This window comes from Fusarium redolens (genome assembly GCF_020744475.1).
Source record: "Fusarium redolens strain MPI-CAGE-AT-0023 chromosome Unknown BKA55scaffold_8, whole genome shotgun sequence".
Taxonomy (NCBI): Eukaryota; Fungi; Ascomycota; class Sordariomycetes; order Hypocreales; family Nectriaceae; genus Fusarium; species Fusarium redolens.
In genome coordinates this window covers 872,145-894,613 of record NW_025763671.1, presented here as the reverse complement: position 1 = coordinate 894,613, position 22,469 = coordinate 872,145, and the positions used below count along the sequence as shown (strand labels likewise).

Here is a 22,469-nt window from a genome sequence, read left to right as displayed (position 1 = left end):
GCCTTGTCGTAAGGATTAAGCTGATGAGGCTCAACACGGTTATTGGATCGTGTTCCTAGCAACCAAGCTAGCGTCCATATCCCAAACACCTTCACAAGTCGCGGCTTCACGTCAAACTTGACTCCAAGACACGTGAATCATGAATTCATTACGTTGTAGGCAAACATCCTATTATACAGCGCCAATAACCTTCAAAAGTCGCGAAAGGTCCTATCACTCATCGTTGGGAGACTCGCCCAAAATGCCATCAACACCCTGACTTCTGTGCTGATCCCTTACAAAGTCTTCGATTTTGTCATCGTGATGCGGTCGCTCTGGTGGTCCTGGTGGCTTGTCTTCCTCCTTGGGCGGGCTTTGACGAGCGGGCAGGATCTTGGCAGCAGCTGGGACGTATTCTGTGACTGCGAGAAGTCAGTAATTTATTGTCTGAAGAGTGTTTGGTAAAACATACTCTTCTCGATAACAGGATTGGGCTTCTGATTCTCCAACTCTCGTGTGTTATCCGCAGCCTTGTCAAGCTGCTCCTTGAAGCTCTCATCTTGGACGTTGTTGTTCTGGCCTGATTCTTGAGAAGTCATCTTTGTTTCGTTTTATGCGGATTGTGTTTCCTGTTGAAGGATGATGCTCCGATTAAGATCTAAGACGAGAGAAGGATGCATGTAAATATTGTATCCCTGCTCCATTTCCTTGTTCTTCTATCTTTATCCCCGGCATTGGCATACGCAATGGCGCAAATCCCCAATGCATCCCTGTGAAACCTAACGTTAGTCCATTCTTTCGGCTTGTCAGCTCTGTAAAGTGACGTCAAGTCACAGTTGGAGGGGTTGTTCCGATAAGGCCCGATAACGATCAAAAGTCTATCTTATCGGACCGTTCTGAATGGATGGGCTGATGATCACCCAACAATAATACTTCTGTTTGTTCCGCTAAAGAGGTATTTTATCAGGAACAAAACTTTGACACCGTACGCTTTCTTCTATAGGTGCTATTTTCAACCTCAGTTCTGTTGGAAGTACAGAAAAGATGGCGCCAATTCCCATCACTATCGTTACAGGCTTTCTGGGATCAGGAAAAACGACACTCATTCTCAACCTGATCCCTCAACTTCGCGCTCAGAACCCAGACTATAAGCTTGCGCTTCTCAAGAACGAATTCGGCGATCTCGCAGTCGACTCACAACTCGCGGCCAACTCTGCCATTTCGGGCGTTCAAGAACTTCTCAACGGCTGCATCTGTTGTAACCTCGTCGGTCAACTCGGCCCCGCGCTCGAAGAACTAGACAAGACCGTCACACCCGATCGAATCGTTATTGAAACCAGCGGCTCAGCTTTCCCTGCGACCCTCGCCCTCGAAGTCAACCGCTTGGCGCGCGAGTCTGGGAAATATATCCTCGATGGTGTCATCAGCGTCATTGACGTTGAGAACTGGAAGGGTTATGAGGACACTAGCTACACAGCACGCATCCAAGCGCGCTACACCGATCTCATTGTCTTCAACAAGTGGGAGAATGTCAGCATGCTGCGATACGACGAGTGTCTTGACCGAGTCGGCGATCTGGAAGTAGATGTTGCCAAGGTCAAGAGCGACAAGGGCAAAGTGTCGATGGACTTGATCTTTGGTGTTGATGGTGGATTGGCGAAGGAGTTGACAGAGGCGGATGTTGAAAAGACCAACGGCCACAGCCATGGAGACTCCAATGGCACAACAAACGGCCACTCTCACAACCATCAAAGCGAAGTCGAAGTTCTGTCAGTCGTCCTCAAAGCCGATCCTTCAGCACGAATCTCGACCGAAAAGCTCATCGCCTTCCTCTCCTCAGCCCCCAAAGACGAAGCCTACCGCATCAAGGCCCTCGTCTCACTCTCATCAACACCCACAAACTCCGATCCCGATATCCCCCCACCAGAGCCAAGCGCCTCCGGTCGATATATCCTCAACTGGGCATTTGGCCGCTGGACGTTCACACCTGTTGCGGAATCATTGCAGGAGCATGACTCGAGCAGTGACGTTACATTACGCATGACAATAATTTTCCCGCGATATGAGAGCAACAAGTGGAAGAAAAGAATTGAAGCTGGTGGCTTGATAGAATTAGAAGGTGGAGGTTCAAGCGGATTGACTGTTACTAAAATTCTATAGATTAAGACATAGACATTAAAGATGAGATGGGGTTAGATGAGAGAAGATGTCACGAAGAGATGGAAGAGATGGTTATGAAGAATAGACTCATGATTGGATTGAAAGAACGCTTGTCGCTACTTGACCAGGATATAGAAAAACAAACCCGCTACCTGACATTTTGAATACATACATGATACAATCTTTTACATGAAATCTCTTACAAAACTTCATATCCACCCGGGACCTGGATTGACAGGACTCGGAACGAAATTCACATCAGGCACTGGCGTATTAGTGACTTTGTCGTCGTTGAAGTTTTGCTCATCAAAGTAATAATCCGCCCAGTCATCTTCATAAACATCAGCCTCCGGAGTCTTGGACTTGATCATCCAAGGATCATCAAATGCAGGACTATCATCTGCCTTGGCCCTTGATTCGACCTCTTCTTGGAAGCGCTTGAACACTTCAGGCGTCGAGAGTGCCGACATTGGAGTTGGAGGTACTGAAGGACCCGTCGCTACTGTCTTGACGGTCTCAGCCGGACTGCTGCAATGCGATGTTGGGGAAGCCGGCGGTGAGAGTGAACTTGCTTCGGGATCCGACGTGAGAGAAGCAGAGGGGCGATGAAGTTTGGCGATGCCGTCGAGAGATTGAGGAATCAGCGGAGGGGGACGGTTGTACTTTTTTATAGTTGGTTTATGATAAAGTCGTGAGAAGTTGGGACTGATGTCGACTGGTGTGGCTGTGATGGAGTCATTCTCGCAGCTTGAACAAGTCCCAGACTTCTCGGCGATTCCATTATGACATACACGGCACATCGGGTCTGAAACGCTGTCTTGTCGAACATGAACTTGCGTGGAGGATGCGTGAACGGGATGAGAGTTGAGGGCATCTGCCGTTGGCTTTGAAGGTCGTCGCACAACGACTGTATGAACAGACTGTTTGCGCTTCTGAGAATCTTGCGATGATCGACGAATAGCGACCATCTGAACTGATTGCTTTCGTCTAGGCCATCCTGAAGCTGAAGCATCGCTTGGTCGTGGTGATGAAATTGGTGAGACGCCAGGTGTGGCGTGGTTATCTACTCGTTCGAGTTTGATAGTCTTGGCTTCGCTGATAACCGCAGAAGGCGAAGGTTCTCTCGCAATATTCAAATCATCTACAGCTAAGAGACTTTTTCGAATGTCCACTGAAGGTTCGGGAACTTTCAGGGAATTTTGTGGTGTTGCTATTGCTGTAGACTCAATGGTGTCAACCTTTTCCAACGGACGTGGCTCTTCTTCAGCGGGTGTAAGTGGTCCAAAGGCAGATCGGAACTGTCCATTAAACGGCCCAAACGTTAATCTCAATGGCTGCTGTGCTCGAGGATGCTCTAGCCGTGGTTGTTCCGCTGGTGTCTGTCGTATTCGAGGCTGTTCAATCTGCGGTTGAATTGTCCGAGGTTGTTCTGTTGGTGGTTGCGGTTGTGGTTGAGCAACTCGAGGTAACTCATATTGAGGCGGTCTCAATGCTGAAAGCTCTTCTTGCGCCGGTTCTCGCACAGGAGACAATTGTTTCTGATGCTGAATTTCATGTCGTCGGTGTATTTGCTCCACGAAAGAAGCCTTTCTCATATTAATAAGAGACCTTTTACACTCTTCGTCGCTGGGAATATCGGCCTCAGTGATCCTCCTCGCAGGCCGGTCCGGATAGTGCAACATGGTGAAATCTTTATTGGTTGAAGAGCTTGTTTTTGCTACAGACTCAGAAGCTCTTCTAAAGCCCCGAAAACTCAAGTTTCGGGGCGAGAGCTGGTCCCGCCAGCTGCTCATCTTATCGTCGCTGCTGGAAGTCCAAGAAGGCATCGTGAAGAGGTTGGGCTTGGGGAAGAAGAGTAGAGTAGCCTGACTCGGACCACAATGTCTCAGAGGTCAGGAAAGAGAATTTCTCAGAAAACCTGATTTTAGCAAAATGGATATCCCAGCCCCAGCCTCCGTTATAAGGAAATGTCTCTGGGGTCCCCTTTTTTGACAGAGCTGAGTGGTATCAGGCTGATTGACTGGAATGTAAGTGAGTGATAGACGGGAGGGGTCCTGGGTCTTACAAGACAAGCCCCCCCTCGGAGGATATCTTCAGTGGGTATGGAGCTCTGGGGAACAGAGCGGAACTGAACTGAACTTGGAAGACGGAATAGAGTTTCTCGTGGTAAAGAGAAATGCAAACCTTGTTAGATAGTCTAGTTACCTTAGTATGCGCCTCTTCTTACCTATGGCGGCTCGGAGGCTCCGATGACAACAAGTAGTGTCATTGTGCGGGGGCAGCTCAACCTTTTGGCTTCTGCAGTAACTGAATAGGACACTCCAAGGCGTCAAGGTGGTGTCAGGCACACGGCACAGGGACGGGAAAGGTACGGCTTGGTACAAAGAGGAGAGTTTGTCTCCAAGAATGCAGTTTGGGTAACCAAAAGTGCTTCAACCTAAGAGCACCAACCATTCTCCAAAGACAGGCCGCAAGAGAGCCCGAGCATAAAGACACAAACACACAATGGAAGCTGGAAATAAATTACCTCTCATGATTCTTTCTCAGTGACGACTGACAGAGACTGAGACTGAGAGGTGACATACGGCCACATTGCCCATGATTCATGGCCGCAAGCCACCAAAAAAACGCCTATCCACTACCCGATATATCCAGAACCTCAGAGACCATTCCAGTCAATCTTGCCCCTGAAATTCAAAACCCCGTGCAAGAATTCATGCAAACTATATCGACTCTTTGGTTCAGCAGTTAGTTCCGATTATCTTGTCCCGTTCCTCGGTTCCTGTGCCTGACATGGCCTTTGCAAGGCTGTTCCTGGCTAGTAATCTTTGCCATCCTTTGTTGGTCATGACTCGGCTTACGCCATCTTTTAGAGACTTTGTCGTCGAGTGTGGTAGTATTTCCCTCAGTAGCCTCAATTAGGCCCTCTACATGGGTCATCCATGCTAGCTGTTAATCATGGAAATATTGCGGCTTTGTAATTGATTCATTGTTTGATTAAGCGATCGTCTATAGGTTGACAGTTACTGTCATATTGTTGCTAAGAACCAACAGTGTTGGTGGCAGCTCACTGCACAGAACTTCGACATCAGAGAGATACTGTATAGTAGAAGCTTCATCCAAGCAAGTGCCCTCCGAAGGAATTGGCAGCGTGCTGAGAAGAACCGCAGTATCCTTGGAATGTTGACGCATCAATTCGTTCACAATGAGATGCTGTGCTCTGCTTGGAAGCTCGTTGAAAGAGAGCTCCAATCCCTGCGGTGTGTAACCCGAATTATGACCTTCCTCCTCTAGATGCGAACTTAATCTGTATCTCTCAAGCATTTCAGGAATTTGGTCATAAGATTCGCCCCCTCCTTGTGTAGATCCTCGAGAATTCCGTCGTGAATGGAATCGAGAATGATGCGTTGAGTTTGGCTCGCAGTCAGACTGTTCCGCGAAACTGACTTTTCTGCTCTCTTCGCCGGCCAACACTGGACCGCTAGGCCGGGATCTATTGGGGAATTTGCCTAGCGACGATTGCCGCGAATAACTCGGTCGATACAGTCCGGCCTTTGGAGTCTCAGATTCGGTGCTAGAGGGCGGCGCAAAGCTTATCGTGGACCCCTCTGCTTCCGAGGCCACGATCTTTGTTTCCGGGACCGGGCGGCTGGAGAACTTCACGGCCGAGGATTGCCTGGAAAGATTGGGTCTTCCTGGTGTTGACGCGCCGCTTCGATACGGGCGTACAGTGTCTTCTCGCGTAGGGCTTGGGGGACGCACACGATTGAATGCTGCCGAAGGTCCTGACGAGTCTCGCGAAACAAGAGGGGGAAATTCTGCCGGGGCAGAGTCTGTGCTGCCTTCATATGGTCGTTGGTTCGTCTGTGTTGCTTGTGAATCTGGTGCAACTTGAGAGGCTGATGCTGATGCCGACTGTGATGTTTGGACTCCACCAACACCAACGCCAACTCCCTTTACTGTCGCAGACGATGACATTGTACCGTACGACGTACTTGTTCCGACAGCGTCTCCAACTGTGTCAGACTTGGACCGTCGGCCAAAGCTTTCCCAAAAGTCACCACGCACTCTACCGTCTTCATCATGAGTATCTCCACCCACCAACAACGGTTGGCGAGCTGCATCACTCGGGCCGATGTTTCTTTCGTCAATCGACTCATGGTCTAGTATAGAACCGTACCCCATTTCCTCGTCATCGAGAAGTTCTGCTTGCGAGTCTTCTGCCTCGTCATCATCGTTATCTGTTTCATCTAATGCACCGTCTGGGAGGTGGTGTGTGTGAATCCCCATACTAACACCCATCTTTGAAAGCATCCGAATAGCCGGCCGTCTTGGTAGTTCGGGAACATCCGTCGTGCTAGCACGTCGACGATCGTATATCTCCTCATGAGGGTTATACAAACCGGGTCTCCCAGATATCGTATCATATATGTGCTCCAGCTGATCCAGCTCCTGAGTAGAAGTCATGTTGTCTGAACGGCCTCGGAACATCTGAACATCATCCCACCACTCTTCGTTGCGGAGTGTATCGTTGACGACAATTTCCCAATCGATGTCGTTACCTATTCCATTCACGATGAGATCGTAAGTATTTAGACTGCCTGATGTCAAGCAAAATACTTTGACCTCTGCGTCAATTCTTAATTTTTCAAGAAGTGCCAGAACTCGAGCATGCTCTTCGCTGACCTCACTCTCGTATTCCACAAATACCATGACCCGAAGCGTATAAACATGCTTCCAGAGTTGTACACTGTGAAGAATATGTCCGAGCTGCAAAATGAGGGTGTCTACTAATATTAGCTTGTGCCCTGTTCACAAGAGATTCTCCTTACATGTATCAAAGTTGGTGGTCAGCAAACTCTTTCCGTCAGAAGTAACCTCGGCCGACATCTGGATAGGCCACAGGTCGATGTACTTTTTGGTGTTGGTTCCGTCCTTTCTTGGTGTCTCAAGTGATTCAAAGCCACACCCCACTGCGATGTTAAGTCGATATCGCAAGGCAAGGTCCTCTAGTATAGTCAAATACTCTGTTGGAGACATCATATTCTCGGTACGAATAACATCGGTTGGGAGGATGCCCTCCATGAGCCTTGCCGATGTGTCACCCCGTCGCCTCCGAGGCCTTTCGGGAGCTTTGCCATTTGATCTAGGGGGCCGTCGCATTTGGGTTGAGAAAGATACGGGAACATCAGGTACACGTAGCTTCGGATTCGATTTTCGCAGTTCCTCCATGTTGTAAAATCCAAGCACAGCAATGTTGGGACGCATTCCACCAAGGCCGGCTGATAGTATCAGATTGCGGATACCCCAAGTGATAGTGGGGGACATTGTTAGCTGCACAAAAGCCTTGATCTTGGAGAACTCATTAATGTATTTTGTCCAAGCATGTTGCTGAAGCCGAGCTTCATGAACCCCTGAGTTGAAGTCGTCGGTCACGATGACATGGCCAAGGATGTAAAGCGACCCCTTTTTGAGTGAGTTACAAAATTGGATTAACCTGGTCTGTCTGCGAGGGTTATTGATAAGTAGTATGATATGCGGTCTCCAGAACTTGATGTGCTCTGGTCTCAGGCGTAGTAAATACTTCCTTACTTGATGATAGATCAAGTTTTGGCTGACGTCACCCCAGTGTTTAGGAGGGCTGAGGTAATGAATGAGCAGGAATAGCAACACAAGCACTGTGATAGCAATAGCAGCATAAGTCTCATCGATGAAGAACATAGCAAAACCTGACAGGATACCGGCAAGGAAAGCAGTTTGCCAGGTGAAGAACTTGAAGCTTGGTCTGAAGTTAGGGGCTGACCCGACTTTGAGAAGGAAGCAAGCTAAATTCATGACGAAGAAAGTCATCTGGTATCCCATGGAGATGAAGGTAGCGATCTGGTTAAGATCAGCGAAGAGCGCCAGTTGTGCAATGACATAAGTCAGAAGCAAAGCATAAATCGGTTCGTCGCCATGTTTCGTGCCCTTGCTGAAGAAACCAAGGCCTGGAAGAAGCTTATCCCTTGCAAAAGCTTGGAACAGCTTGGAGGCACCGATCAGGCCCATGAGAGCAGAGAAGAAGGTGACTGCACATTCACCAGCGAGAATGACAGGTTGGGAGAGGTTGACGAGTGGGATGACATTGTCGTTGGCCAAGAAAGATGTGTGAGTTGTGCTCGCAGCCAGTGAAAGGATTACGACAAAGTAAATGATAAAGGTTGTCAACATTGCCCAGAGCGTTCCATGAGGGATCGATCTGCTAGGGTCTTTTAGGTCTCCAGACATGGATGCACCCGCGAAAATCCCTGAGGTAGCACTGTTTTATTGTCAGTACGAGCTTGCCATGCACAGGTTAAACATCAGGGTCGTACGGAAAGAGAATGCCAAACAGATCACGAAACGTTTCAAGGCCTTTGAATTGAGGGCCGCTGTGAGGAAGGAAGTTGTCGGTCAAGGTATCAAGACTGGGTCCAGTGAAATGAATACCGAGATCCCTATCATGGAAGGGAGCCTTGAAGATAGCAGAGACCGGGATGCTGACAATGGCCAAGCTCAGGATGGCAAGCAGAGCATTGGATGCTCTCGAAAAAGTCGCAGATCCCAAGAAACAAAGACCAGTACAAAGGAGCAGGGCAGCGGTTTGGAGGCCATAGCCAGTCCAGTAACCTGAGGGAAAAGCCGCGCCCAGATTTAGTCTAACACAGTCAATAAGACCAACAACGTTCATGCTTGCATTGAGAACTTGAGCAAGATAGAAGAGGATTCCGATAGAACCGCCAAACTCGGGTCCCAGAGACCGTGAGATGAGGTAGTATGCACCACCGCCCTTGACTTCGCCATTGGACGCGATAGCTGATAGAGAAAGCGTCGTCAATAAGTCAATGGAGTATGCCGTAACAAGAAGTCCTGTAGTCTTTGTTAAGATTTATGAAGGCCTCATAGGTGATAAAAACTTACCGAGAATGCCCATGAACCCGATTTTCCCAATAATTTGGCCGAATCGCAAAAACATGAGAATACTCATGATATTGAGAAAAACAGGGATGTAGACACCCGAGATGCTGCCCAACTTGTTGTGCCGTGGCTCCATGGTGACTGATACCGATCCTCGTCCGCCATGGGACTCGGTTATGCTATTTCGTTGTCGTTCTCCCCCATTGTCAACTCCCTTAATATCTGACTGTTGAGGTGTTGTCATGATGCAGTCCAAGAGAGCAAGTCGGGCATTCGGTCAGTCCAGCCAGACGAGGGGTCAGTAGTAGCGAGCACTGGCCCACATGAGCAAGTATGAGACGGTGAAGAACCGCAGCGGAACAAAGCACAGAAGGATGAGGCTTTTGAAAGAGGGGAGAGGCCTGAGAAATAATGATGCTATGGTGTATTCTATTGTTCAAGGGCCACTTAGCAATTGGGTAATCAGTCGTCAATCCTATGCTTGCCAAGAGAATTCCAAGCTGAAGCCTCCCGCGTGTTGCATATTGGGTGTGGTTAGTGTGGTGATGAGTGGATAATACGAGGGCAGTATTCGGCAATCCGGGCAAAAACGTCCATGATGGTTTGGAGATCATCACCAATCAAGGACGCCACAATAACCTCAAGGGAGGCATACTTGGGCCTCCATCGTAGTTACAGCAGGAAAGGCATGGAAGCTTAGAGGAACTAGGCGGGTCAGCAGGGGACCATGGTGCTGATGTTTGGTGTTTGAGGTGGTTTCAAGGGTCCCCGGGTGCTGGAGATTCCCCGCTAAAAAGTCCATTTCAGCGGTTAGAGGCTAGTAGAGAGGCCAGTAAAGTCCAGTAGTGTTGCTCAGACCTATCTCTTCAGTACTCAAGATATCACAGTGATAGTCGTCTTTATGACTCCGTCTGTGGGGAAGTCGGATCATGTGCAGAGTTGACATAGAGTAGCTGGCGTGGCTTGTTATTACTAGAGCTCATGGTGAACCACAAGGTGCAGCTTCGTATCGCGATGGGCGCTGTAGGTGCTACCAAATGACGTAGGCCATGCCGGAGGAAATCCACTCTGATATTCAAGCTTCTGTCGGTGCTTTTGTTGCCGAGGTTTTGAACGCTATGTTCAGAGAGAAAGGCGAGACTCGATGTTAGTAAAACACAAAAATACAGGCAAGAGATCGAGATCTCTGATGTGAGATATAGGAATATCTATTCACATGTCGACATGCGCCTCATTCATCTGACTCGACTTTGAAGGGTCGTGACGCCCCCACGGAGCGTGACAACATAAACGTGCCCGCTTCATCGCACCAAGTGACGGGTAATGTACATCGATTATTGTTGTGGGGCCGCACAGCCAAGATTGAATAGATTCTTGTAGAGTTGCTATAATTCGAGGTCATAGTATAGCGTATCCAGAGACGTATCTTCACTATAGATACTTGGAGTAGAGAACAACTGGTGTTAGAACAGTTAGATTACCTATTAGTGATATATACATTGTGCCGCAATAAAGCATATGCGGATAAGAGATCAACACTCGTAAACAAATCCTTCTGAAACGTTACTCATCAACGTCCCAAGGTATTTGACTCGGCCATTACGACCCCAATTTGGCAGGTACAACCCTAGAGATAAGGTTGCAGGCCAACGGTTGGATTTCTTTTCAAAGCATTTTACTTGCCGATGTCCATTGGCTCCAGACGAGTCCATAAGAATACTCGACGACAGACGTGGAAGTCATGATATGATATTCATCTCAAGCTCGGAATGAGTTACTAGAAACTTATCGCAGCCTATAAGCTGACTTGGTTTTCACACACTTTGCCATTTTATTTACATGTCAATATAAATGATATACAAGGCACCTCTCCATATAGTAACCATTATTATTGCTAAGTATTGGCCTTTGCAACGCGTGGAGTCTTCAACCAATACCTCCACTATTAGCCTAGCTTGGCTCGGCAGCTGCCCTTACTCAGTAGTCACCAGACCCCAGAGAACTAGGCCTTCCCTGCGTCTGAGCTTCACCGTTCAGGGCAACTACCAGCCTGGGCATAGGCAGTTTGCAGCTTGGAGCCTGTAGCCTTAGCCTGTATGTTACGGCTTGGCTAAGCCCTTATCTCACGCTTCCTCTTCACTCCAACAAGAAATTCCCATACCTCTCAATTGACTCTATCACCCGACCAAGCGTGACATCTTCATATAACCTTTGTTCCCGAGACTGTTTTTGGTCATCATTCTTTGTCGTCATTCTTTTTGTTGACTTCTTTGGTTCTTCACCCGTCTTATCAGTGTTGCTAGGCATCCCGCCAGTCATCTGCCTGCTGCGTCATTACCGCTGTTCGCGACTCAAAACTGTTGTCAACTCCGCTCAGACTATGCGATAAGGCTTCTCACACCTTCAATCGAACTAAAAAATGGCTTCTCCTTCGAGAATCCCATCTGAACAGCCTCCTAGGTCTGCTTCGCCTTCGAGCTTCCGACCTCGATCGATTTCCGCTTCGGTCCCTCGAGCTGATTTGACAGCGCGTCTTGCTTCTCCCATCCCGTCACAACTTGGCACTACACCTTCCAGAGGAGGCTCGCCACGACCCGATGCAGCTCCGCGTGCCGAGAATCTCGAGGACTTGAGTCAGTTGCCTGGAAGCGGCGCCAGCGCCCAAGGCCCTGGTGTATCTGCTCTTGCTGCTGCCCTTTCCAACTCTCTAGGCCAGTCTCCTCCGCGACATGGTACTCCTGCAGCTCGCGTTGCTACTCCTCCCGTTCGCTCACAGTCTCCTCTGCTCGGCGGTCGAAACTCGGGGACACCGACCAACTATGGCTCTTTCAATTCACGGTCACAAAATGCGCTGGGCACCAGTGCACCTTACGAAGATCCCGAGATTGTCAAGCGCCATCTAGTTCAACCCTCGGATGAGAATCCTGGCTCAGAAGAGTCATCGATTCAAGGTAATTCAAAGGGCAAGCAGCCGGCCGAAATCGGCGGTGCGGGCCTGGGCGAGGACGAGTTCTCCAGCTTGAGGTTACAGGGAGGTGATGTGACTCGGGGTATCTACAAGTGGACCGAACAGGCAGAAGCGAGAGCAAAGTACAACCGCAGCAAGAGTTTCGATTTGGGACGACCCGAGCCCGAAGCGGAGGTACTTGACATCAACTCGATAAAGGTGCCCGGTGGCTTCCGAAGAAACCATCTCCGTCGTAACGTCCAAAGTCCTGGTCCTCAAGGTCATCTTGAGGACGGCCACGCCTCTCCTGCATCGGGCCAGCAGAGATTGTTCACCTCAAGCTTCCTCGAATTCTTGACGATTTATGGCCACTTTGCTGGTGAGGAACTGGAGGAGGATGACGAAGATTTAGGACCGAACGAGTACTTCTCATCCGGAGAAGACACAGACGAGTACAACTCCGACGACGAGCGGGAGCCCATGGAGGATAGTGCCTTGTTGACCCCTTCAAGACGCAGACGCAAGCGCAAGGTCCGCGGTGGCACCGGAAACAATAGTCCCATGAACGCGGCGTTGCTTCTTCTCAAGTCTTTTGTCGGTACCGGTGTTCTCTTCCTTCCTCGAGCGTATCTCAACGGAGGTATGCTCTTCAGCAACCTGATTCTCTTTGGCGTTGCCGCTCTGAGCTATTACTGCTTTGTACTTCTCGTACAAACACAGCTCAAGATTGGAGGCTCTTTTGGAGATTTGGGTGGTGCACTTTACGGAAAGCATATGCGTACCCTCATTTTGGCTTCTATTGTCATCAGCCAGATTGGTTTCGTTGCCGCTTATACCGTGTTCACTGCCGCCAACTTGCAGGCCTTCGTCAGGGCTGTTTCCGACTGCAAGTCCTCGATCAGTATCCAGTGGCTCATTCTTATCCAGATGCTCATCTTCCTGCCTTTTGCTCTTCTCCGAGATATCGGAAAGCTGGGATTCACTGCTCTGGTTGCGGATGCCTTCATTTTGATTGGTCTGGCTTACCTCCTGTACTACGATATTCTAACTCTCAACGAGAACGGTATTGCCGATATCATCATGTTCAACAAGAAGGACTGGACTTTGTTCATCGGAACTGCGATTTTCACGTTCGAAGGCATTGGTCTCATCATTCCCGTTCAGGAGTCGATGAGACACCCTCAAAAGTTTCCTCGGGTTCTGCTTATTGTTATGATTATTATCACAGTCCTCTTCATTGGCATGGGTGCCATCTCTTATGCCGCCTACGGTTCTCACACCGAAACTGTTGTCTTGCTCAACTTGCCTCAGGACAACAAGATGGTCAATGGAGTTCAGTTCTTATACTCTGTTGCCATTCTGCTTTCTACACCATTGCAGATCTTCCCTGCCATTCGTATCGCTGAGACAGAGCTTTTCACTCGCAGTGGCAAGTATAATCCTTGGGTCAAGTGGCAGAAGAACGTTTTCCGTTTCTTCGTGGTGATGCTTTGTGCGGCCATTGCTTGGCTTGGAGCCGATCATCTGGACAAGTTTGTTGCTCTTGTTGGTAACTTTGCCTGCATTCCACTTGTCTTTATCTATCCTGTAAGTTAAAAGTGATCGAAAGTTTTGATGTGCAATGCTGACTGTTCTTCTAGCCTATGCTTCATTATAAGGCAATTGCCCGTACGAAGTTCTGGAAGGTGGCCGATATCCTACTCTGTATCTTTGGATTCATCGCAATGGCATACGCAACCACACTTACTGCGATGAGTTGGGCCACTGCGGAACCTAAGCATCCGGGATACTGTGATGAGAAGGGAACAATGGTTGGCTTCTGAGTCTTTGACTCATGTATAGTTGGTGTATAGGTGTGAGTATGGGTTCGAGAGGTTTGAGGGCCACAAGGCTTGCTATACCCGCGGTTTAGTTGAGGATCCATTGCATATTGTAGCTTGCATTGTGGTGTTATGTTATTGGATAGATTGTATGTAGCATTTGGAAATGGGTGATGGGAGTTGAAGGGTTTTAGCCGGTTCAGTTTCGAGTTTCATTATACATCGTGTAAGACAGCGTATTCAACTAGATTTCTTTACAGTCTCGTGATTTCGTGGTTTCGTTGATATTTGCAATTGTCTATCAATGATGATTTGGCTTCAACACGTGGGGGGCCGACTCAATCGGAAAGTGGGGGATTTTATATCAATCTCGGAGACCGAGGTGAAAATGAGGATGTATGTCTATCGCAAAACCCCGGGCCGTGATATTCGGTTTATTGGAGGTCTCGCCAGGATAAAAGCGACTTTTCGTTCAAAAGCCACAACTGTAATCTCACGTATTCTACTATGTCTCTCCGGCCGTCAATTCAATTGACAAGACGCTGTCTCTTCAGCTTATCATCAACACCCAGGCGAACTTTTGCTCAACAGACACGGCAAACTCGACCTCCGCCTCCTCCGCCATTTCAAACTGTCGCAACATGTCCGGAGCCGACATGCGGATGCGCGGCAACTCCTACTATGCCAGAGGATCTCCCTCTGGACCGTGAAGGGCCTCTGAAAGGCGCAATTGCTGGGTATGCAGAGCACGTACTAGTGTGTACAGGAAATGCAGATTGGCCATCGAGAATAGAGGATGATAACGGCGGTGATTGCCTCGCTGCGGATCTTAAAGAGTTGTTTGGGCGTGGAGGGACTTATAGTGATGTTGGTGCTCTCTTGTTGTATGTGGATTATCTTGCTGATTATTGTAGCCTTTTCATAATATTTCTGTTCTCAACTCGTCATTTCCGAGCTCTGTTTCACCACGGCCTGAAGTTCAGACAACATCGGTGTATTTGGTTCCAAGTTTCAAATACGTCCCTTTTCTACCGCGGATATCATTTGATAGTGTAGAAGCACTGGCTAAGGGGTTTCTGCTCCCTAAGAAGCTTCACCCTGCACATGAAGGTCTCTCACCTATACATCGGGATCGCTTGACCCGCAAAGAGGGCTACCAAGGATTACTACCTGGCGTTCAAGATGTTCGCGATGTTTTGGTCTTGATTTGTGGACATACAGGACGCGACGCGAGATGCGGCATCATGGCACCTGTTCTACGAACTGAGTTTGAGGACAAGTTGGAAATGGAGGGTTTTGACGTCTTGCATGGACCCGTGCAAATTAATCTCAACGATAAACAAAGGATACAGGGAGAAACTGGCGAAGGAAAGACTACAGCTAGAGTTGGTTTGATCAGTCATATCGGAGGTCACAAGTTTGCAGGCAACGTTATCATTTATCTGCCTCCAAACTTGAAGATGGGCGATGAACCGCATCCTTTGGCGGGATGTGGAATCTGGTATGGAAGAGTTGATCCAAAGAACGTGGAGGGTATTGTAAAAGAGACTATTCTCAAGGGAAATGTGGTTGCGGATATGTTTAGAGGAGGGATTGATGCTGAGCATAAGATGTTGAGGATGTAAGATATATGTATTGATAGATGGTTAGCGATACCCCAGGGTCAAGACACATGGACAAAAGCTCTCCAATAGAAATATTCATTATGTATATCATTACCACGCGCTATGTATTTGCGAGTTGTATTCGATCATGACGACGATTTGTACATGTTGAGGCGATTCAAGTGATCCACGTGACCTTGATCTAGTGATTCCAGCTTCAATTTTTGGTGACCATCATCTCAAGGAACTCCTGAAGATACTGAAAACGACTCGACCACAAAGATCAACTCGAAAGTCTGAGCACATACGCCTTGTTTAGTCTGTTCTGACCTCAGATGGTCTCATTCTGGACATAAAAGCTCAATAAAATAACTGAAAACCTCCGAGATCAAAATTGAGCACTCACCACCAACATGATGAGAGCCACGAGGATATTTACAGGTTCATTGCGACCTACCACCCAGAATCGACGACTTCTCACACAATGTGGTCAATTGCAAAGCCGTGTATCAGTAGCTAAGACACAGCCTCCAAGAATCTCATCACGAAGCCTCTCAACCTCATCACCACTACGGCAACACGCTTCTCAAAAACCATACTTTTCCACCCCTCTTCAAGCACGAATCTTCCCCTCTCTTATAGTTGTCGGTATAATTCTTGTCGGTGGCGGTTACTATCTTCTCACGCCGCCGTCTCGACCCAACACTCTCAACGAGATAGCCTTTGTCCCCTACGGCATCACAGCTCGCGAGGCCATCTCACCAACCTCATTCGTCATTACCGCAGTCCCACGCACACCGAACCCTTCTCTACCATACTTGAACGCCTCAAATAACCGCTGGAGCTATCCTCTTTGGTCTGTGGAGTTCAAGCAACCTGAGGTGCAAATCTCTCGGCATTATACGCCTCTTCCTCCACTGTCCACGGAGGATCCTACAGATGGCTCGCTACGATTTTATATCCGTACTGTTGACGATGGTGAAATGTCGAACTATCTAGGTCGAAGACAGGTCGGAGAAGATGTTTTTCTGCGTGGTCCACACGTTGGCTTTGAACTAGCTGAGCGATTGGGTGAGCACTCTCGTCTTGTCTTTCTTGCAGGCGGTACAGGTGTAGTATCTGGTATGCAAGCAGCGAAGGCTGTCTTGGAAGCAAACGAAAAGTCAAGTGTTGACCTTCTCTGGGCCGTGAGGAAGAGAGAAGAGGTTCAAAACAGTGCTCCTCCTCGGCATCCATCGTGGAAGTTTTGGCAGGAAAAGAAGCCCACTACATTAGGCGCTGAGGTCGAGAGCCCGAGCCCCGTCACGAAGCGTTTGCAAGACCTCAAGATGACCTATGGTGATCGCCTAAGGATTCAGGTCGTTGTTGACGAGGAGGGAACTCGCTTCCAGGATAAGGATATTAGCAATGCTATCGCAGCATCGCCTGGAGCCGTTGCTTCATTTAATGCAGGCTGTCGATTCCACGATCAAGCAATGCATGTCCATGCCTCCGAATTCGCTCTCCCTGAAGGTCCTGGCTGTGTGTGCAAGCCTTCTGAATGCACCACCCCCGGGAAGAACTTGTTTATTGTCTCTGGTCCCGACGGTTTCATTGAGTACTATGCCGGACCCAAGATATGGTTAGGTGGCCAGCAGACTCAAGGCCCGATATCTGGAGTAGCTGGCTATCTGCAGAGACAGAACCCTACCCTGGCAAGAGATTGGTTGGTCCTCAAGATGTAAAATCACTGTAAAAGACGGCATTATATAATGTATTGTAGTTCAAAGCACTCATAAAGAGGCGTAGACATCATCTATTGGATACAAATAAAACATAATACTAGTAACAACAATGGTGCCTTCTACGTGATAACCCAACGCCAACAGTAAACTCCAAACCCATGACATGTTACTTTAGTGACTCTGAACCTTCCTATACGACGGAGGCTTCATTGTCCTCCTAATCAACTTGCCCGCGTATGGCGGGATCAGTGAAATAGCACCAATAGCTAGGACACGCCAGACGAATCCCCTGAACAGATGTGAGTAACTGTGATTGATTAAGTGAAGGATAACTTACCATGTTATCAAGAACCGAAGGTCAAAGTATCCGCCCAAGAAAGGTATGGAACCGATATACAAGAGGAAAGTGCCGATAATACTAATGATCATGATAGGATGCCATGTAGTGATCTCAATGGCCACCATGAGAAGTTCGTTGAGCACGAGAACGGTATAACTGACAGCAACCATCTTAGGCCCGTCGACTTCAGTAAGAATCTGTGACAAGCCCTGAATCATACCGCCTTGGTAGATGGACACAAAGACCCAGACGAAGAAAGTTCTGTATGAAAGTGATCGGCCAGAAGTGAGTTCCTTGTAGAGCTCGGGGTAAAGGTTAGCAAGGTTCTCATCCACGTCCTTGTCTAACACAAGTGATAACACAGGGGCTGCAGTATACACAGTAGCATAGCCGACAAGCAACCAATCCTACAATCGTCAGTTGTCATGAACGGAGAAAACAAGTACACGACTTACCTTGTACAGACCCTCAGGCTCAAACTTGATAGCAATACTATACATAGTCTGGCACACAGCAATGATCAAACCACGGTGAATAACAAACTGCGCGAGCTTAGCACTTCGCTTGTAACTGTTACGACCGTGCCAGACCAATAGCTTGACCAGATGACAGAACTGCTCGATAGAAAAGTCGGCCGCCAAACTAGCCTGTCGACCTTCCTTTCCAACAATACCAACACCAACATCAGCAGCTTGAATCATTGAGACATCATTGCCACCATCGCCGATACAGCACACGCGTTTTTTAGTGTACTCGCGGATGAGTTTGGCGACTTCGGCTTTCTGGTTAGGCGAACAACGGCAAGCAACAACGGTGGGCAGCTGGACGGCGATGGAGATGAACTCAAGGCGAAAGTGTGTCAGCAAGAGAGCCAGACTTTCGCCATCTACCAGGAGACAAGCGTCTGTCTTGCTTCGGAGAAAGTCAAGATGTTCTTGGGCGTTATCCTTCTTCTTGAGCTTGGAAACTGTATAGATGTACTGACCGCGAGCCACCAGTTTGGAGCTGACGGCAACACATCTTGCAGTCTCGACCTTGTCACCAGTCAACATCCAAATCTTGATGCCGGCATTGCGGAGGAGTTCCAGAGAGGGTTTGACGTCCTTCTGCAGCTTATCTTCAACACCAGTCACGCCGATTAGTTCCAGATCATGTTCCAGGTAGTGAGAGACCACCCGCTGCATGCCAGCATCACGTCCACTAATTGAAAGCGAGGCTTCTTGATAGCGAGCCGAGAATTCCTTGTACTGATCGTGTGAGAGCTTCTTGCGGCCAACGACCAGCGTACGTAAGCCTTCACGCGCCATATTGGCGGTCTCCTCGTCGAGCCAATCATTCGCCGCAACGATGGAGCTCATGACTGTATCAGCACCCTTCTGGAAGAACCAGATTTCACCAGTAGAGAGACTCGGATTTTTCACCTTGATGTCTTCGTGGAAGTGAACGATGATACCCATTCGCTTGCCTTCGGAAGTGAAAGGGAAAACGTCAAGGATTCGCACGCGAACTACCGGTCTCTTACTGTTTGTGTATTCCAATACCATACTCTTGCGGTCTCGGTACACAAGTCTCAAACCGACTGATTCTGTCCATTTGACAATGGCAATTTCATCAGGAGAGGATGCTTGGTATCCAGTAACCTCTTTGCCATCCTCAATGTCAACAGTAGGTGTAACATTATGACAAAGGGCAAGTGCCAGAACTACATCTCGAACTCGAGTGCCAATCTCGCGTCTTGTACGTGTCGTACCCATAGTCGTAGTGCTGGAGTACGTGGATGATGGAGTAATAAGCATGTTCTGGGACGCAACATCCGCTGATGGTGGGATATAGAAGCCTTGTTTGACATACGTTGACACTTCATCCATTGCCTCGTTGGCATAAGACACAGTACCAACGTGAATCTTCTTCATTTCCATCTCATTCTGGGTCAATGTACCAGTCTTGTCACTGAGTAGGTATTCAATTCGGCCGAGATCTTCAGGTATAGTACTTGTTCGAACGACTGCTCCAGGCATGCCAGGATCGCGTTGGATAAACCAGGAATATGCGCTCTTGCCCATGTCCAAGTTCACGCGCAGACTGATGGGGACAATGGTAGAGAACAAAACCAAGAATCGCATGATCTTAACGTACCACACGTTGTCTTTGGTGTTTCCGAAACCCTCGAGTGCAACAAGAATGATGGAAAGAGCCAATGTCAATGCGCACAAGATCTTGGTCAAAGAGTTGATCTCATATTCGAGCAGGCCGGTCTTGGAACGGGAGGGAGCTGTCGATAGAGCAGATCGCGTCTGAGGACCTGTGTACATGATGACCGCCAGTGTCGTGGCTTGCGAGGCGATAACAGTATTGGCCCATGCTGTGTTATCTATTGACAGAGCAGCCGTGTGGGAAGCGTCAGAGGCTTGTACTGTCGCATGGTGCACCAATGCATCCTTTCGAGATTCGACCAGTTCGATTGTGCCCAGAAACTCGTTGACCTTCCTGTCCGGCTTTCCGCCGGTGACGCGCAGACGAACGAACTCCTCGGTTGGTAGATTTTGTGTAAGCGGTGAAGCAAGTCTGAGCTTCCAATCCGTCTCACCATCTAACTGATCGGTCCTGATAAAAGTCTCACCTCCTGGTCCGCTTTCAGCCTCTTGCTCTGGTGCCGCTTCTGCGGGTTGTTTCCCCTTTGCTTGAGACTCTTCACCGTCGAACGCCAACAAGGTTTCCTCCTCTGCTGGTTCTTCGGGAATCGATGCAGGGGCTGGTGCCTCGGAAGTGAAGCATTTTAATATGACAACATCTGCAGGTACACGTTGACCCTTTGTAAGTTTGAGAACATCGCCAACTTTCAAGTCTTTTGACTTGCGGCTGACTTCGACGACTCGTGAGGATGGCGGGGGTGCCTCAACGTCCTCTTCCTCCAGAATGTCTGACAAATTCTCTCGAGCCCCCTTTGACTTCTTCCTAGAGTGTTTCTGTAACACTTCAGACTTGAGCAGTTTTCGTTGGCGTACAGGGGCATGGGTGGAGTCGGCATCCTGAAAAACCAGAATGTTGTACTCTTCTGAATTCGCTTCAGTGTCTCTTCGCCGTCTGGCAATATCATCGAATGCCTCTTTTCCCATGGTAATACAGAGTACAAACGCCAACGGTGCAATGTACGTTAACAAGTAGCCGATTCTCAGGGCGGGTATCGCCTGCGACAGTGCCACGAGAAGGAAGTACATATTGAAGAAGAATGAGAATTCGTTATAGAGGGTGATGGGGAGGAATGTCAAGGCTGTGTACTTGGCGTTTGAGATGATGTTGTTCGGAAATCGTACAGGTTGAGTCGAGCCTACGGCCACATGTCGAGAGGAGGATGGGTCGTCGTCTTCTTGGTCCTCCGCATCGCTCGGTTCTGGTTTCTTTGACCCCGACATGAAGCTAGGGAGTCGTAACCGTGAAGATACTCGATCCGAATTCATAGACTTCCGGCGTTGCGAAGGCTGGCCCCCTAGCAGTGGCTGATCGTCCTCATTGTAACCACTTCCTTCCGACCATCGCGACGCACTGCTGTTATGTTCCCCTAACAATGCCTGCGAATGTTCGTCGTTTCCATCTCTATCCTGGCCGAGGTCGCCATACCCGCGATTCCTCTTTCCAGCTCGCCGCACTCCACCCATGCGCAAATTTCGCAGCGCTATCCGCGATGTCTGTGGCTCGGTTGAAGGGCGCTCGTTGTCCCTTGGAGCTGGAGTAGTTGATATTGGGTCGAGCTCCTGGATATCTAGATCAAGATCGGAGTCGGAGTCATTCGCGGGGGAATCGGGTGGGTCGGAAGCTCGATATCTTGGTGAGGACGGCATCCCTGGCTAAACTCCTGACGGTGAGGAGGAATAGAAAAGGTGCTGTGTTAAAGGTGAAGAACTGAGGATGGGAGCTAGCGGTGCTGCTCAGACATGCTGTGGCGGTGATGTCAGACGTTTACGATTTGTTTTGTAGTCGTACTTTTCTAATTGTAAGACTTTCCTCCCTCGTGTTTCTTGTTGGAGAATTCGGTGTTCGTCTTTGTTCTTTTGGTTGTATATCGTTGGAGGCCGTCGAATCCTTAGGAGCTCTTATCTGTGTCGCATTTCAGGGTCGAAGTCGCAAAGGGATCTACGCGTTTAATGTCCGTCCGGCGAACTCGTTGTTGATGAATGCGGGCAACGATTGTAAAGGAATCGAATTGTGTTTCGTTTGGTGCACTTGACGTTTGTTGAGAAATGGTGACTCGTGTCTTTGCTCACAAGGGGACAGATCATTTCAAGACTACGTGCTGCATCATTTGTATTGTCGCAGCCTACGCTATTGCCAAGCGTCTTTTGGGGGGCGTTACATTTAAAAGTGTCCCGCTGCCGTTTAAAGAGCCCGGTTCTCATAAATACCTCCATTACCACTGTAAGTTAGCTATGTTTCAGGTATTTCACAGGTAGCTTAGTGGGGCGTGGCGGTAGCTGTCCCTGACAGATTACGTGGAGGTTGCATGCTTACCCTGAACGACCTCGGGAAATCTGTAGTTTACACCAACATGAGGATACGTTTGATTTCCAATACTATCAGGCAGATAGATATTTGAACCGTACGTTTACGTCACAAGTGTACGTATGTACTTTGAATTCTATGTGAGGTAGCTTAGACTAGTTTTCATTCATTCAAAAACCCAGGGGTTTTTATTCAGCCCTCTCATGAACAGTGAGCCTCATCATGAGAACCATCCACGCAACCCACGTGGTTATTCATGGTATGGGTCAGATGGTTGAAGGAAAGGAGACAAATTATTAAGCTTAATAACTTTCATAAAACTTATCGAAGCTGATGTTTTGAAATAAGCTTTATATCGTCTGTTTCATAAGCGCATTATGATCATTTTCACCGTAGGAAATGCATATTTCAGCATTTTCTTGGGTATGTTATCTCCATTAACTTCATATCTGCCAGTACCGT

The 22,469-nt window shown here is 48.5% G+C and overlaps 6 protein-coding genes across 6 annotated transcripts; 2 read left to right on the top strand and 4 right to left on the bottom strand.

Annotated features, from left to right (window-relative positions):
- Positions 1-213: 213 nt before the first annotated feature.
- BKA55DRAFT_539499 (uncharacterized protein) lies at positions 214-578 on the bottom strand (the record flags this gene model as incomplete). The annotated part of the gene is made up of 2 exons (XM_046190140.1): positions 214-401; positions 452-578. The coding sequence occupies 2 exons, from the start codon at positions 576-578 to the stop codon at positions 214-216; spliced, it is 315 nt and encodes a 104-aa protein (XP_046049244.1).
- Positions 579-906: 328 nt separating this feature from the next.
- BKA55DRAFT_568350 (CobW/HypB/UreG, nucleotide-binding domain-containing protein) lies at positions 907-2,226 on the top strand. Its single transcript, XM_046192811.1, has one exon. It carries the CDS (start codon positions 1,024-1,026, stop codon positions 2,137-2,139), a length of 1,116 nt encoding a protein of 371 aa, XP_046049243.1. The 5' UTR covers positions 907-1,023; the 3' UTR covers positions 2,140-2,226.
- Positions 2,227-2,348: 122 nt separating this feature from the next.
- Positions 2,349-3,965, bottom strand: BKA55DRAFT_690162 (uncharacterized protein; the record flags this gene model as incomplete). The annotated part of the gene is made up of 1 exon (XM_046199460.1): positions 2,349-3,965. The coding sequence occupies one exon, from the start codon at positions 3,963-3,965 to the stop codon at positions 2,349-2,351; it is 1,617 nt and encodes a 538-aa protein (XP_046049242.1).
- Positions 3,966-5,148: 1,183 nt separating this feature from the next.
- BKA55DRAFT_594122 (amino acid permease-domain-containing protein) lies at positions 5,149-9,319 on the bottom strand (the record flags this gene model as incomplete). Its single annotated transcript, XM_046195630.1, has 4 exons — positions 5,149-6,926; positions 6,972-8,437; positions 8,493-9,027; positions 9,079-9,319. 4 exons carry the CDS (start codon positions 9,317-9,319, stop codon positions 5,149-5,151), a joined length of 4,020 nt encoding a protein of 1,339 aa, XP_046049241.1.
- A 1,796-nt stretch (positions 9,320-11,115) lies between these two features.
- On the top strand, positions 11,116-17,185 carry BKA55DRAFT_663806 (transmembrane amino acid transporter protein-domain-containing protein). The gene is made up of 6 exons (XM_046197677.1): positions 11,116-11,747; positions 11,787-13,609; positions 13,663-13,833; positions 14,434-14,598; positions 14,757-15,343; positions 15,949-17,185. Exons 1-6 carry the CDS (start codon positions 11,495-11,497, stop codon positions 17,168-17,170), a joined length of 4,221 nt encoding a protein of 1,406 aa, XP_046049240.1. The 5' UTR covers positions 11,116-11,494; the 3' UTR covers positions 17,171-17,185.
- On the bottom strand, positions 17,186-21,817 carry BKA55DRAFT_568339 (uncharacterized protein). Its single transcript, XM_046192810.1, has 3 exons — positions 17,966-21,817; positions 17,508-17,917; positions 17,186-17,459 (listed from the first exon to the last, which is right to left on the bottom strand). The coding sequence occupies exons 1-3, from the start codon at positions 21,347-21,349 to the stop codon at positions 17,342-17,344; spliced, it is 3,912 nt and encodes a 1,303-aa protein (XP_046049239.1). The 5' UTR covers positions 21,350-21,817; the 3' UTR covers positions 17,186-17,341.
- Positions 21,818-22,469: the final 652 nt, after the last annotated feature.